This window comes from Stegastes partitus, unplaced genomic scaffold, assembly GCF_000690725.1.
Source record: "Stegastes partitus isolate 25-593 unplaced genomic scaffold, Stegastes_partitus-1.0.2 Scaffold526, whole genome shotgun sequence".
NCBI lineage: Eukaryota > Metazoa > Chordata > Actinopteri > Pomacentridae > Stegastes > Stegastes partitus.
In genome coordinates, this window is record NW_007578257.1 from 62,445 (window position 1) to 80,258 (window position 17,814).

General features: G+C 39.7%; 1 protein-coding gene across 1 annotated transcript in view; it reads right to left on the bottom strand.

The window, feature by feature from the left end:
* Positions 1-1,818: 1,818 nt before the first annotated feature.
* The window catches only part of LOC103361715 (contactin-associated protein-like 4), a 161,583-nt gene continuing 145,587 nt past the window's right edge, over positions 1,819-17,814 (bottom strand). Inside the window, exons 21-24 of the mRNA XM_008287871.1 lie at positions 11,060-11,147; positions 6,004-6,222; positions 3,447-3,518; positions 1,819-2,015 (exon numbers count right to left, since the gene is read on the bottom strand). Coding sequence (XP_008286093.1) covers positions 1,819-2,015; positions 3,447-3,518; positions 6,004-6,222; positions 11,060-11,147 — 576 coding nt within the window. The remainder of the gene's footprint in view (positions 2,016-3,446; positions 3,519-6,003; positions 6,223-11,059; positions 11,148-17,814) is intronic.

The following is a 17,814-nucleotide window of genomic DNA, read 5'->3' on the forward strand; positions in this document are numbered from 1 at the left end:
AGAACAAAGAAATAAAGATAAATAAAGTCATACAAACCAAAATCTGGTTCCCTAGAAAAAAGTATTCACCACCTTGGAAGTTTTCCACTTTTATTGCCTTTCAACACTGAATCATGGTCAATTTAATGTGACTTTTTAAACAAGAATTTAGAAGAAAGGTAAAATAAATCTGTATTTACAGGACGCAACCCCTTCCATCTACTCATTACAAACAGTATTGAGTCTGTGTGAATGGGTCTCAATCTGTCTTACACATCTGGACTCTATAACTTTACTATTTTCGTTGCAAAACTGCTTAAGCTTTGTCAGTTTGCACAGGAACTGTGAGTAAACAGTCCTTTTTTTTAAACTCCAGCTACAAATGCTCAGTTGGACTGAGGTTTAGATTCTGCACCTTTGGCTGCATGCAGTCATTGCCTTTCTGGAAAACAAATCTTCACTGATATTACAGTTCTCTCGCAGGCTGCATCAGGTTGTAATCGATGATTTCCTGATACTTCGCTGCATTCATTTTATTCTCCCTTTACAAACATTTCTGGGCTCCTGCGGAGAAGCATTCCCCACAACATGATGCTGCCACCACCATGCTTCACAGTAGGAATGATGTGGCAGTGTTGGGTGTCCACTAGCATTTTATCTGATGGCTAAATAGCTCAATTTTTCTCATCAGACCAAATAACCTTCTTCCAGCTGACCTCAGAGTCTCTCACATGCCTAGTGGTGAACTCTAGTGTAATATAAGATTTTTCCAACCGTGGCTCTCTCTGTTTGCTACTCTTCCATAAAGCTTTGACGAGTGAAGATCAGCCAACAGTCTTTGTATGAACAGCCTCTCCCATGTCAGCGACTTAAGTTCTTAACTCCTTTAAAGGAGTTAAATAGAGTTAATAGGTGTTAATTGGTGGCCAATCTCACTCGTCACTTTCTTGCTCGGTCACCCGAGTTTTGAGGACAGTCTGTCTGAGGCAGATTTACACATGTGCCATTTCTTACAGATGGATTTGGTGGTTTTCCTGTGTCCATCCCCTGACTTAAAATAAATTATGACAACCATTTTACAGAATTGATTAGTGTTCTTTTCTCTTTTTGGTGTAGTTATATCCAGGAGTACTTATTCACCAGTATTTGGACCTTCCATATACACGTGTCTTTATACGACTTGAGGCACAGTCACTGCAATCAGATGATCTCTATTTCACTTTTTTTAAACTTCTAGCCCCAATGGGCTGCACCTCTGACCATTTACCTCATCTGAGTCACTTTAAAGGTGGTGAATACTTGTGCAATCACTTATTTTACATTTGTAATTAACTGACATTACTTAGAAATCTGTTTTCACTTTGACATGAAAGAGTCTTTTTTTTTTTGTAAATTCTTGTCTAAAAAGACAAAATAAATTGATGATGATTGAATGTGAAAACAAAAAAAGAAGAAGAAAACTTCCACGGGCAGTTCAGACTTTTTCCAGGCTCTGTACCTTCAACCTTTCAAGATGACAGAGTGACATTAGCTAGAGATGCTTTTAGACATTACTCCAACATTTACATTTTTTTTTTTTTAATATTTACAGTTGTTGAAACAAGGATATTAACATCTTTTAGGTCCAGCACTGTTTGAATCAGTATATACACACTATACAGTAAAAGACAAAACTGTGTGCACTGTTCCTTTTTTGCATTCTATATTGCATGAAGCCACTACATCCATTGAAGTGTGAGACGGGCTCAGAGTGCAGTGTCAAGTCCTGAGGCGTCGCCGGGCACTCCTATCTGCACCCTCATCTCCAAAGAAAAACCACTCAGCTCACCCGGCCTCCAGTTAAATGAAAAACTCTTTCGGGTTCTCAGTGGAGACGTTCTGGGAGTCGACCTGATTGTTGAAAGAGAAATCTTGGCTGTCTTCCTGTTTGACTCCCTTCACTTCCTGGTTTCGATACGTCTCTTTTCTTCGGTAGAGGAATCTGGCAGCTACCGCCAAAGCAGTGACAGTCACAAAAATGGCAACAGCTATGACTCCTGTAAGGTAGAACACATGCAGTCTCACATATGTGGACATTTTGGTTCGCAGAGGTCATTCATGTTATAATTAAGTATTGATATAAATGAGGTGGACAAAATAATACACAATACAATTTACCAAATGGCACAAACTACATCCTCCAAAAGTTATCACAAAGTTGAATCAGCACCTCACTGCAAAAATAGCACATTACAACCTTCATGAAGGTAGCATTTAGTTTTTGCATTGGATTGCATTAGTTTTAGCTTAGAAAGTGGCAACTAGAGCTGCAACTAATAGCCAATCAATTGTTCAACAATAAAAATAACTGTTCCTCTTCCATAAGAAGTCCATAAGCCCAAGGTGACGTCCTGAAATCTCTTGTTTTATACATTTAGTTTACTGTCACAGAGGAGTAAAGAAACCAAAAGAATCTACAATGAAGAAGTTGGAATCAGAGAATTCTGACTTTTCTGACAAATTAATTGATTAGCACAATAATTTAGTGTTAATTTAATAGTTCACAATCTTGATTTGACTTGTGATTTTAGAGAGTTTTGCGTGTGTGTGCCTCTGGCAACCTTTGTCTTTTGTGCTCTCTGTGATATTTTTTTGAGCAGTATTTGTGCCCAAATGAGGAAAAAGTCTTCCCCAAATCATTTGACACAGCTCAAAGCAAGTGTACTTTGTGTTCCTATCTGTTAATGGGCTTTCATGTGGCTCAGACTTGTACTGTTTTTAAAGTGATACGTTAAAAGTGTTGAAATGTTCAGAAGTCTGGCCCAGAAAGATTACTGCAATATTGCAGAAAAAGGGCTAAAACATGTGAACTGAGCAGAATCCATATTGTAATTCATTCGTAAATCTATCGACGAGGTCACAGCAGGGTTCCTGCTCATCTCTCCTGGGTATTTGCCCTGCAGTCTGGTTGTTCTGTAATCTGACTTCAACACACAGTGAGCAAAATTTCACACATGTGGACTCAGCTGGACCCTTCTGTTCGGCACATTTCTTTACTCAGAGAAACTTTCATCTAATTGCAATTCCGAAATACAGCCAAAATCAATTTCGCACTATATTAGCTCGGTTTTAAAACTTTTACGCGCTTGAAGATAACACTGCGAAAGTTTCTCCATCAGCAAGTCATTTCGGCAGAGGTTTAATTAGTTCAGCTGTCCTTTGTGCACTGAGACACAAAGCCACAAAGATTTAACAGACAATTTTAAATGACTCGACTCTCTCGCTTTTGTCTATCTACATTTTTATAGGAAAAAAATTCAAACGAGCCTCATTTGGAACCAATCTGACAAGACAGAAGAAGGAAAAACTACATTTGCTTTTGATAGAATGTCGTGCCCATCAAACAACCTTTGCAGAACATCTCCTCGTGCTGAAAGTTCAATCCAAACACAGTGAAACAAGAAAGGTGAAACGTGGTAACACTGTACCTCCAATGAGAGCAGAGTCAGTCCTGATGGCATTGACTAAAGGTTGACCTGAACCCACAGAACCAGACTGATCTACAGCAGAGAAAGGAAGGAATGGAAAGGGAAGAAAGAGACACAAGTGAAGATGAAAAAGAAATCAAGCGCAATAAGAATCAAAAGAGGAGATGTTCAGAAGTATAACAGAAAAGCAGAAATTATGTTTTAAAAAAAAGACATAACAGGAGAAGAAAGTAAAGGGAAATAAGAGGAAATAAAGAGGTCAGAGCAGTGTCACAGACAAGGAGGAACATTTAGAGACACAATCACACCATCATCATTTAGAGCAGAGAGGGAACACTACAGAGGCAATCCAAAGGACTCTATTAAAGGAACATAAAACTGAATGAGAACAAGACCGGAGGAAAGAAGTGACACTGGAAACTCCCCTCTGTGGTTCAAATTAATTATGTTATCAAGCACATTGTCATTTGTCTCCTCAACAAGGTGTACATACTTAATGAGTCCGTAATACAGCTTGAGAAAGCAGCTCCCGGCATGAACAGAAACACACAGGAACAAAGCGGCAGGAAAACTCATCGACATCTAACTTTAGTTTTCTGTTTGTTCGCCATTCAACCAACCTACGATACACATGTAACCTAATGTTGAATGGGTCTGAAATGATTGTTTGTTTGTTTTTTTTTGGGCAACGGTAACATCTGTGACATTTAAAATGAGAGGGCAAATGATCCTCCGAATAACTGCTTTTAAAATGTTTCTCAGTGAATATTAATGCATGAATTGAACTCCCATCTGCTGTTAACTAAAGCCTTATGGGTGATTCACATACGCACATGGCCAGGCAATTATTTCCAGTGCATAAAAATAGGCTTTACTTTATTACTAAAGCAACTTTAGATCCATGACCTGTGGCAAAACTGCACTGCTGAACCCTCGTTTACCTCCAATCCTCTGAACGTCACATCGTCTCTGAGCTGCAATGTATTACAGCTTGATTGCTGGAATGATGCATTGTGGGTGGAGGATTTACAACCATATGCATGTGTATACATACAACAGCAAAGGAACCGTGTCTGAACTGTGACACCTCAGGGATTATTATAGGGTTTATAACATGTCAACATTATCTGCCATGTCTCAAAAATGTTACTTTACCAAAATATCCAATTTCACACGACAACATTCACTCTTAGGGACTTTTAATGGTCATGTTTAGGCACTGGCATCACTCTGTTTAGCTTAGGGAAAGACCAAGGTCTTCTTTTTTTGACACAAAAACCAAATTGCGTTTGTTGCCTGAACACAGACAGGATGCAGGACGTTAAATCTGTGTTCAGGTGTTTTGTTCGCCCACCATCCACCCCAACCACCTCCCTGCTACTCTAATGAGATACATAAACCTAACGCTTCATTAGTCCATTAAGCGTTGCCTCTGAACATAACATGTCTGCACTTATAAAGAAAATCTACCTTTGCGGCACTCAAAGCGCTTTACAGTGTTTCTCATTCACACACACATTAATACACCAACAGACAATGAGACAATGGCTTGCCTGCCATTGGGAGCAACTTCGGGTTCAGTGTCTTGCCCAAGGACACTTCGACTGTGGAGGGGGCGGGAATCGAACCGCCAACCTTACGATCAGAGGACAACCGCTCTACCACCTGAGTTATCAACTTCCAAGTTAACAGTTTCACAGTTAACTTGGAAGTTGTCATTTAGTTTTTATGCTGCATTATGCTGTGCCATCTAAAAGCATGACTGACTTGTGTGTTTTTTAAAGACTTTGGCTGTTAGTTTGTTCAAATTTTATAAACTGCAAATTATATTTAGTTACAGAGCCTTCTAAAAGTATGCTAAAGTAAAAAAAATGAGGTTTTCCTACTTTTATTTGCAAACAGAATGAAACAGCAATAAGACAAAAGTAGAGCTGGGCTTTACTTACTTGTTCCATAAATTCAATAATATCATTATTAAGATACACATGTTTATACACTAATTGCACACAAAAAGTGTAAAATAACAAATGACTTTTTTCTCATTGCTGTGTTTTGATCTAAAATTCAAACACATAAAGTAGCCCTTAACAGCTTTGTCATGAATTGAATTAACCCCAAAAACAACTAAACAGTAAAAGTGCGAGTTGTGGGGCCTCTGGGCAGTTTGAAGCTTTGCCTTGATCATGGTTTTATTACTGACCTCAGACCGAACGCAGGTCAAGAAACTTGCTACCAACACAAACCACCGCCTCAACAACAACAACAACAACAACAAAACTAAACTACTTGTACAAAAAAACAAACAAAAAAAACACTACATAAACACTGAGGGGTTATGAAACCATCTACTGTGGTGTGAGGACATAAAAATCACAGAACAGAAAATGATCTCCAATTCCACGTCCTCACAGCTCCACCAGAAACATTAAACTCCTCACAAACTCGTAAAATGAAAACATCCCTTCTCAAACTTAATAACCAGCAGACAGCAGTGGACATTAACCCTCCTCACCACCACACAATCACACCGCTGAGACCCGACGCCTCCACCTCCTACCTGACAGGTGGTGTGTGTTCTCCTCTGCGTGGGGATTGGCTGAAGCTGCAGAGCCACAGTTGGACTGAACCAAAGGTCCGCTGATGATGACGGGGCTGGTGTCCGGGTGGAGCAGAGCTGCTTTCAGAGGGCTGATGGTGTTGAACTGGACCACCGACAGACAGCCGGCGAAACCGAGAGACGCCAACCTGGCCAGGTCCGGATCCAAGTCATCAGACTCTGAGAAGAAAATGAGATATAGCTTCACTGGTGACGATGTGATCCACTTTTTACAGATGTTTTTTTTCTTTCTAGTCCAATCTAAAAAGTGACACTAAAACAAATTGAATATTAAAATTCAATTGTCAATAACTTTACAATCAAGTAACAGTCACTTGGTAATAAACACTGCATAACATTAGACTGTATTTTTATTTTATTACAACAATGGACATTTTACATTTCATGCTTTATGTTTATATTTTTTAGGACATATATTTCTACTTAAATTTCTACAACTTTGAATGAGAGCAACTGTGATTTCGCCTCCAGGATCAATAAAGTTTTGTGATTCTGATTCAATACATGGTTTGTCAACATGTTGTAGTTGTGAGCATTTATTATTGGAGAATAAGAACTTCTCTGAAAACACTTAATATCATATTGTCATCATTATCAGTTCATTAGCAGTCTTCACTATAATGGGCTTACAGGCTGATCCATAGTTGTTCATACGACTGCATTAGAGGCTGGGTTACAGTGAGGTGTCACCAATTTATCAAAAGCATCATCTGACAGTTTGGATCACATGTTTATGTGTTTTTCTTGATGACAGTCCATTTAGAAGGTTGATACACCTCCTGTGTCTGTGTGATAAATATGAATCTATTGAAACCACTCAGTTGTGTCACATAACAACAACAACAACAACAACAATAATAATAATAATAATAATACCTTTCACTGTATATAAATTTAAAAAAAAATGTCCAAAAAAAATTTGTCAGCAAGGAGGCCACAGAGCTACGTTTTAAAGCAGTGGAATACTGTGTTGGTAAAAACATTAAACGTTGTGAAAATATGTGGAAACATCTAAAACAGGGAATTATTCACCATTTGTCAATCTTTGACCTCCGTGACTTTTCCTTCAAATGCTGCCAAATGTCTGACAAATTATTGTCATTTAAATTCACTCATTTCATGTGCAGGTGTCTCCTGACCAGGCTTTGCTGTTTCACCTCTTTGCCAGCCTTTAAGCTAAGCTACCATGCTAACTAGCTTCATTTTTACCACATGGACATGACAGTCGTATAGACCTTCTCTTCTAAATCTCACCAAGAAAGCAAATAATTCCATTTCCCAAAATGTAAACAAATCACTTCACTACAAGGAAAGCAGGCGGCCTCGAGTTTAAAGAAAATTATTATTCACAGTCTGCTTTTCAGAGCACACTTTTACGAGCTGTAAGCTTTAATTAACAAAGAAAGAACTGAAAAACGAAGCTCCATCTGTCTGCACCGGTAACTAAACTTTTAACCTTTTGCTAAGAGGCTGGCTCTCTCAACCAGTTGGGTGATTTTGCGCAGTAAATCATGACACACACCGACAGGTTCATCGATTCTGCTTCACATTACCTTGTTATCAGAGTGGGACAATAGTGGCAGCTCATTGATTCTACATAGAACACACATAACCTCACACAGGCTTTCAATGCAACGGACAAACTGTCAGTTTCTCAGCTGCACAGTCTGCATCCATCACTCCGCGAGACAGATGTGCACTCCGCACCTCTATCTGTTCATTTTATTGACTCAGACCCCTCCATCATTCACCTCCGCTCCTTCACAGCGGCGTAAACAGCAGCTGTGAAAGCCGACATTAACATCACATCAGTGTCTGTGCAGATGACTGAGAGGTGACTGTGGTTTTTTACCGGGACACATCTGCATGTTGATGAGAGCAGCAGGAAGCGTTTCTGCAGCCTGGAAGCTCGTGGCAGCTCCTCACTGCATCACCTCTCTCCCCAGATCTCCCCCTATCTCCCCCCCTCGTAGTCTCTCTGCATTCCTTCTGGCTCCATTAGTTAGGCTGATGGATGACAGGTTTGGAGGACGACGACGGAAAATCTACTTTCCTGCTGCTTTTCTGATCCAGATCTGACTCTCCGCCTCCTCTGGTTTGACAGAGGCGATGACCGGTCACATGCTAACAGGTCAAAACACAAACTGGGGCACCAGAAAACACAAAGGAGCTTGAGACAACTGATACCAGCTGTGCCATAAGATGTGTGGAACGCACACCTGTATTGTTAATTTTAGTTACCTGTAACATAAGATTTGTTGTAAAATCCAAAGACAAGACAAATTTGTGCTCAAAATAGAAAACTGTGGCCAAAGATACAAGTAATTACAATTTCTGTGACAAAATATTATTGTCTGGTTACCAAATTGGTTGTTTTTATGCCAGTTTATCATCATCGCCACCTGTGTGTATCTGCACATTTTATTGGACGCAGATCTACAAATGTGTTTTGCAAAGTTGTTCCCAGGATATGAATGGTACGTAACCTTATTTTATATTAACTCTGTTCCATCCAGTTCATGTCTGGTGAAGGTTTGATAGCTTTATGTTCACTTTCAGATGAGTTTTACATACAGTGTGAGTGAGCTAGCAGTTTTCTTTCACATTTTTTTTACAAGTTGTTGGTACTGAGTATATCTATCTAAGTGAACAGGAAGTGCCAGTAAAAAGTATTGCCCCAGCACTGCCTTTTGATCCCATTATTCCTGCTCCAGTGCACAACGCAGAGCAACACACACCTGCACAACACTGGCAGAGGAGATTAAAAAGTATCTTAAAAATGGCACAATCACGCATCCATTTGTGGAATTACACCTTAAATAGATTTTTAAAAAATCTAGTAAAGGGTCACTTGGGTAAAACAAGTACACTGGGTATACTTTGTGCAAAATTAACAATTTTCTGATGTTCATTATGAAGCATCGATGCCTCCGATGAAAACTATTTCAAAAAGCGACCTCGTGTTTCACCATTAACAGCCACAGTGTTTCCTCTGAAGCCACAGTGTGCTGCTGCTGTGACTCCGTCTTATCACAGAGGTGTGACTGCAGCCTCTCAGCCCCTCGTGTTATTAACAGCTTATGTCTCAGTCCGTCTTTCATGGAGCCGCTCAGAGAGAACATGAATAAGTCATGACAGAGCCAATTACTGTCTCAGTCCAACACGGTTACAGGTCCATGTCCGGAGCTGCACACTGAAGCTCAATGAAGATTGAGTTTGAGCCTCCCAAAGGGCGAGGACTTTTTCTTCAGGCTTAAAGCTGTGGTGGGCAGTTTGTTTATTTATTTTTTGATGTTATCGGGACAAAAATTCCATAATAACCTTTTAAGCGTGTTGTAATTCAAGTGACCTGAGAGGAAACCAGATTTCTGCACCTCCTTTAGATTTTACTTATGACTAAAGACTCGAGCCAATCACAGGCTTGTCACCCAGATCAGGTGAGAGAAGCTGGCAGAGGATGTGTTTGTGCAGTGGAAAGAAAAAGAACTTTTATCAGGAGAAGGAGGTTTGAATTACCGTATGTTTGAAGTCTGGTGGGAGGGATTTCCGAAGAAGAGCGGAAACGCAGAGCTACAGGAAGGAGGGCTGTACTTCCAAGTTCTGGTGCTTATTTTCCAGATTTCCCCCAATTTGTGAAAATGTGAAACATAGTTGTAGTTTACTGTGACTCTGCACCCATTAACTGATGCTTAACTACTATTCTTTGTGCAATATATTTCCTTTGACAGTTAGTTTACAACCAAAATATGCACAAAGCTGCAGGATGAAACAAAATTTAGATTCATCTAGTTTTTGACTGTACATTTAAACTGCATAGACTGCAGCACTGACAAATGCCTGTATTTATTTAAATGCTTCCTTAATGATGTTCATGTTGGTTTTTATTGAGACATTTTTCCAGAAGTATTGAGAGAACTGCATGGTTACTGCATCTGCTATTTACCCCCAATGAAGCAGATAAAACAACAGATAAATCTGCATGTATAATGCAATTCAGTTCAACAGCAACACAAACTATATCCTCCAACATTACCACACAGAAAAGTTCCTTCATATCCTCCATGAAGGCAGCATTTGTTTTGCAGGACTGTTATTTTCGGCTGCATTAGTTTTAGCTAGTTGCACCTAATAAACTGGAAATAAAGTGTGTGTCGAGTTTATTAATCCTCACGAGAGACTTTGAACCAGGCTACAAAAGAGCAGATGCACTGAGAAGTTGGAAACACAATAAAAAAAAAGAATAATTCTGGTGCAGTCTTTGCCACAAGAACTGTTGGAGCGCTCATGTTTTGTAGCTGGCTAATCCGAGGGTTTATAGCATTTAAAGGAAAGGAACTCAGGGCTGGGCACCATCACAGAAATGATTCATCATATAAAATGTTTAATTTCTGTCCCTATCAATAATTCTTGATAAATTGTAATAATGTATTTTTTACAAAGACCATCTTAACAGTGGTTCGTTTTGAATTTAACCACATCAATGTGAATTCAGCATACTGATCAATGTAAAGGGTAATCATTTAAATGTTTGCACAATAACAAAAAACACATAAATAAATAATTTACATATAAATAAATAAAGACTAAAGATTAAATAGACTAACCTGACCGGTGCACAGTAACACGTGCCTTTCTGCACCAGATATTTGATCATTTTTCCTGTCTAGTTAAGAAGTTAAGGTTGTGATTTTCTCCAAATGAGATACCAGAAGTAGCTGAACACCAGTTCCTGCAGCAGCTGTATGACCACTTGAACTTACTGCTAAAACTCTTAACCCCAAACATTTTATGAAATGAAACACAAGCATAGCAGAATGCTAACTCATGTGGGTGGATCCACCTGGATGCTAAAGTCGCTGCTACATTCACTTAAGTTTTCCTGAGCTGAGAGTTGAATGAGGCCAGACGTCTCAGAGCTGTTATTCAAATGAGTGTGAGTCTGAGTGCTCTTTAACTGAAAGGGTTTTGTCTCTGCTTTCCCGGCCTCCTCACTTACCGTGCACTCTGCCCAAAACCAGGGACTTGATGGCGTTGAATTCTCCGTCGGATGTCAGGTTGAAGTCTTCTCTGGCATTTTGGTCAATCTGAGGAAAACATTTCCAGAGCTTAGTTGAGTGGAGAGACGGTGTTTTGAGTTGTTTAAGCCTGTAAGTGTGATTTATACATTCTTTACTTTGCCTAGTGGTCAGTAACCTTTATTTAAAAACGTTGGTCTGAGGGGGGCACGAGAAGGAAAAACATCTCAAAGAGTCCCCAAGAGATGAAAAATTTATTCTGAGGGAGGCATAGATGTGCTCCAAACATAAGAGTTCAAATGTTTTGGAACCAAAACATTTCCAATTTTATGGAAATCTGTTAAAAATAGTTGCCGAGACGTCTTTCTTCACACTAAGCTGCCCTCCTCCCTGTGCACTGCTAAAGACACAGCAGTTCAGCGTAATGGAAACTGATAAGATGAGATGCACCTCATATTTCACTGGGGCCTCACAGCACAGTGAATCAGAAGGCTGCGCCGAGGTCACCTTGTTATTTATCTCACGGTGTTGATAATTATACAGACATTCAGGCTGCTGGCTTCTGGTTAGATAAAATTTACCTCATATATCATCTGAAGCTATTGTTAACAAGGTAGGAGGTTAGATCCAGGTACGATTAAGATGCTTCATATTTCATCTGTGGCTGTTTTAATGCGTCCCTGCTGCCCTGCTGCAGTTGCATCCAGGACGGCAGGTGCTAGCAGGGGAGACTCAAGTGCTGACTGCGGTTTTATTGCACTGAGTAATATCACAATACTGTACCATAATACACACACAAACTGCCTAAGTGCACAGCTATATGTGTGTCATTTCACTTGCCCTTGAGATAAGCATTGGTAAACATTGAAAAAAAAAGTTAATGTCAAGCAGCTTTTCACTTCGTCTGCAGCAGCTTCACAGCGGAGGCAGAACGTCATCAATACAGCAGGAGTAAAAAAACATGCCAACATACAGTGCATGAATTAGCATGCACAAAAAGCCCTCACAGGTCATAGCTTCTACACAGCTGTTACACGCCTGGTGTAGTGTTCAGTCAGACGGATATTTGAACTGAAAACATGTAGAGAAGCTACTCAGGTTGCATTTCTTTACCACAACCAGCCAACAAGTAGAGAAATGTTTCTGAGATGTCTTTGTACTGATGGGTGTCCATTTTCTGTCTTTAAATTGGCATTAATTGATATTTTTGGACGTTACAGCTGAACAAATTGAAATCATAAAGAATCATTCAGCTCTGCAGAGTTACAGAGCGTTAAGGTTGGCTTTAAGTTAGCTCAATGTTTTGCCTTTAAAGGTCCAACATTGTGTACATTTTTGGGAAACTTATGAAACACACGCATGTCCCCAGAATGTGTCTTTCAGAATACTGCAAAGATGGTGCATTCGATCAGGACTGTATCAGTGTCTGTAGCTTAAATACAGATGAGCTGCTGCTGCTGCCCCTTCAGGAAGAAGACTCTCTCTGGTTGCGTTCCAAATCGAATACTTTAAGTAGAAGCTCAGTAAAATACTCACTGGTTTGTGAAGCTATGTACAGTCGCTCTCAAATGTATTCAGACCCTTCCATTAAAGAAAAGGCACAATTCAGAATAGTCACTCAAATAACTAGAAACAGAAAAAGTAATAATAAATAAAAATTTGTTGTTTTATAATTTAGTGAAATCAGACGTTGCTTTTGAATTGTGGTTGAAAAGAATAATTAAAAAAATAAAAAACTCAAAACTGTCCCAGACCAATTAGAGCACTTTGCTGATGAGAAGTGGGTCAAAATCACACAATTCAAATGCAAGGTCATGGTTTTCAGTAATTTATTTATTTATTATTACTTTTGTCAATTTCAGCTTATTTCAGTGACGCCTGTTTTGCCTTCTTTAATGGGAGGGTATGAATAAATATGAGGACGACTGCAGTGTTGTGGGAGATGAATTGAGAAAGTGAACGACTTTTTCCGGCTTTTACTTGAGACATCCAAGTTAATAACAAACACAAAAAAAGGGTTTTCACCATATGGGATCTTTAAAGCATATTCAGTGCATCTCAGGGCAGCAAATAGTTTACAGAAAATCTACCCAGAAAAGCTGCTCAGCATCACACAGCAGACAGGCAGAGCTAGTGAGCAGCTACACAGCAAGGAAAAAGCAAATACGGTGTTTTGTGGAACTGGTAGAGCCAAAAAAAAAAGGCAAAAAGAGGAATGAAAACCGGATTAGGTGTTTAAGAAAGCCTTAAACGAGACCCCAGAGGTGTTTCTGTGAAGCTTTGTGTCTCCTGCATGTGTACGGTGTTCACCAAAACTGCTTCATGAAGCGACGAGGTGGTTTTACCTGAACTGACACAGAGTCCGTCAGTCTCCTGATGGAAACGGTGTGCAGCTGTCCGTTGGCCAAACTCCTCACGTTGCTCTTTAAAACTTCAGCATCTCTGCTGCTGTCCAGCTTGTATCTCACCTCCAGCTTATCTTCACACACACACACACACACACACAACACACATCAAACCATGTTGCTTCATTTCAGATCTCCAAAAGAAGGAGACGGCGTTCAAGGCTGTTCTGTCAGAAAGACGGATTTTAGTTTGAATCATCATCATTTCAAAGTTTGAGGCAAAGTTTTAGCTTTTCCTGAAAACGGCCTTGCTGTGTCCTATAATCACGGCCAAAAGGGTAAACACACTTTTAATCCTGCAAATATGAATCTGAAGAGGTGGTTTCTCTATTAATTAAGATTTCTATAGTAAGAGGATAAGAGCTAATTCTCTATCAATAACAGAATTAATCTAATTAAATCTAATTAATTCTCCTAATAGTCAAGCGCATTAAGTGCAGATTTAACAAAAGCCTTGTGACGTGTTGGAAATTTTCGGCTAAAAATAGAGTGAAAATTAAAGAACGCTCTTTTCCAACAGCGTTTGTGTAAGTCAGAAACAATAAATCATTTTAAACCCTGAGTTTTTCGAGGACCTCCGGCTACCTGCTACTGCTCCAATAATGAAAGTATTCTTAAAAGAGGCCTTAAGTGAAGAAGTGGTGTTTGGGCAGAGGAGGTGTAGCTGCAGTCAACGGTAAAATGAAATGAGCCGTCTCAGGCCAAACCAGAGAGAGCTCTTAGCTATTTAATTGTGCGATTCCATTTACCTGACGAGTCCACGGTCAGCACGAAACCTTAATGCCCTGCTGTCCGTCAGCTTTCTCTGACTCATTAGCACCACAAAAAAAATCCATTTACAGCTAATCTAGCAGCAAAGTGCCAATTTTATTAGACTCCCGGATGCTGAAAATGTAATTTTGAATTCAAAGTGCTTCGTGTTACTTTTAAAAGCCGAACTCGCAACATAATTATTTTACACAAAAGTTTAGAAAACACTTCAGCAACTTTTCAGCTGCTTTATTCAGCGGCGCGCTGAGCTGCCGCCCATTAGGAGCCCATCAAACTCTTATTCCTGCTGCAGCTCTCATCAGGGCTCAGTGATAATACTGGTGGACACTTTTTTTTTTTTTTTAGTTTCAGACAAAACACATTATCCGGCAAGGCTGGACAGAGTTAAGGGCGGAAGATCTGACAGATTCTGATGATGCAGAGGAGGAAAGAAGCAGGACAGAAGGTCAATATTCAGAGAAGATGTCAGGAAAAGAGAATGAGAGAAAATCCTGACGCGAGAGGCTGAGAGGTCAAAGCCAGAAAAGTCACAAGAAAAAGTTGAGGAGTGAAAATAAGAAAAAAAACAGCAAAAAGAGAGCAGGCAGAAGGAAGAACGAGAAAAGTGGGACATGAATAATACTTGATAGATGATGAATGAAGGAAGAGGAGAAAGAAACTTGTTGATAAGGAAGACGAGCAAGTTTCAGTGCAAAAGTACTGTTAAGGAAAACGAAGGAGACGGGATGAGAGTCACAAGAGTCACTCAAATAACTAGAAACTGAAGAAAGGAATCAGAAATAAAAAAATTTGCTAAATTATAATTTAGTGAAAGAAGACATTGCTTTTGAATTGTGGTTGCAAAGAATAATTAAAAAACAAACAAAACTGTCCCGGACGAATCAGAACACGTTGCTGATGAGCAGTGGGTCAAAATCAGAACACCTGTCAACAGGTGCAGACGTCTGATTGAGTTACAGAAAACACTTGATGGCTGTGATTGGCTCAAAGGGTTGTTCAACTAAATAGTAGTTTGTGAGTCCCATCATGCTTGTTTTGTTTTTGTTTTTGTTTTTCTTAAAAAATATTTCTGTTGAACCACAATTTAAAAGTAATATCACGATTTTCGTAATTATTTAAAAAAAAAAATATTATTACTTTTCTCAATTTCATTTGATTTCAGTGACAGCTGTTTTTTTTTACTTCTTTAATGGCAGAATAAATTTGAGGACAACTGTAAATATAAGTTAATAATTGTTACGGTTCATCAAAATCACTTTATTCTACAAGTCTTGTTTAAAAATTATCCCAAAATAACTGCTTGCACTAAATTTATTTTGTATTCTGCACAACTGGGAAGCAATTCATCAATTACTAACAAAAGTTCTCGAGGCTGTTGTAATGCGGAGATCAGAAATACGGGTTAGAAAATTAAAAATGAACAAGTACTCTATCTAAACCTAAATCTCTAGTACATAGAATAGTAGTAGATTTTTTTGTAGTATTAGTAACTCCTGTGGATACTTGGAAAGTCACGTTAAACATGATGAACATGATGAACAAATGAACCTACAGTGAGTAACAACAGGAGCCAAGCACATGCAGGAACTGCTTGTTGTTTAGAGGGTTCAAGGAGGGAAGAAGGGTTTCGTCTTGCTCACCGTGCTTGTTGATGAGCAGGGCCAGGTACTCTCTGTAGTAGGAGCTGACGTAGAGCAGCAGAGCAGGACTCTGGTTCGTCCTGAAGCTCAGCGAGACGTTCTCTCCTCTCAGCGTCATGTCAGAGTAGATGGAGGACGGCAGAGCGCTGCTGTTCCTGCTCAGCTCGTAGGGCTCCTTGAAGGTGTAGCTGACGGACGTTCCCAACTTGAAGCTGGCCGACACCTCTGGAGGAAGGAGGAAAGGTTTTTTAAAGAATATATGAAGAGTTAATTTGCAAACAGATAATTCCATTTTTGTAGGTTTTCAGAAACTGAAGTTGAGTGGATTTGACTCAGTAGAAGTGACAAAGATAGAGACAAGTTAAGTTTGATTGATGTTGTCTCAGGTAGACGATGGAAAAGTGGGTTTTCTGAAGATTTGTGAAGATGGAGTTTCTGTTTTTGCAAATGCACTGTTCTTATGAAGACTTTTAGCTGCGTGAACCACAAGACTGAATAAATGAGCATTTAGGAGATTAGCATGTTGTTTGCTGGCACCTTGACAAAACAGAAGATTGATAGCACACTGCTGATTGGTAATTATGTTCACTACCAATAAGGTCACATTTTAACCCTTTAAGCCACATTTTTTTGTCATCCTGGGGCATTAAGTGAGATTTTCCAAACACAACTTGAACTATATGATTCCGTGTTTTCTTTTCTCCTTGTAGCAGTGCTGGTAAAGAAACCATCCCAGTCCCAGTGGCTGCGGACGATAAATACATCATCCACAACATTAAAACCGCCCGTCTGACACTGTGCATGTCCGCCTCATGCTGACCCATCATGCGTGAACACAGACGCTCTGGGGGGTTCTGTCATGTCTGGCAGCAGGACGTTTGCAGTGGTTCCTTTGGGTCCTGTGTGTTGTGGCCCGTGTGGAACCGGCTCGTTCTGGTGCATCTTGCAGACGCTCAATTGGATTGGGATCTGGGGAGTCTGGGAGTCTGGAGGTCGGGTCAGCGCCTGTGGGCTCTTCGCTGTGGCTCCATTGTCCTCTTCCAGCAGGACAATATGGAACGAGGACACTTGTCTTGTGGTCTGCAGCATTGTTGAGGTACAAAATAACACCTGCATGAATGCCAGGAGCCAAGGTTTCCCGGTAGACCGTTGTATGGTAACGAGAAGATCAATGCTCACCTGGCAGTGGTCTTAATGTTGTGGCTGATGGGTGTATTAACTATATTGACGTAAATAAGCCAGAGTTGGTCAAAAGGATATTTTTCATCATCATGACTTCATATAAAGCCCCTGGACAGACCCTCAGAGTCACTTTATGCCATCTTTCCAAATACCAATTATTCTTATATTTTTTCCCCACTAATCTTATACTTAATTTTAAAAACTAATAGCAGCAAAATCCATCAACTGGCAGAAGTGAAGTCATGCAACTGACAGTTTTGTTCATGAAACAGTTCATGGACGAGAGAAAAGCAAGAACATTCTTACATTTTTAACCAGTTTACAGACAACTCTGTTTTTATAGGTAGCAAAATTGCCATTAAGAGTGCATCCACGATAGGACCAGGCGGGGGTGGCACATGCCATCTCACCGATTTCAATGAAACTTTGCCAGTTTAAAGGGGTCCACCCAAAACTACTTCAGTCTAAGTTTAAGGAAATTTGGTCAAACTGGGGGGATTTCACCACCCGTCTTTGTTTTTTTTGCAAAAATGACCAAAAATCGTCTAAAAAATGTTCAGAAGTAGAAAGCTCTACTGCTGTGAGAATTCAACCAAATCTTTTCATATTTTCAGTGAATGTTATCCTACCCAAGGACAATCTATTGTCAACGTTTCGTTCTCCTACGACGAGTTCCATCACACAAATCATGTCAGCCAAGACCGCCTCTCTCACCCAACAGTGAAAACTGTTAAAATA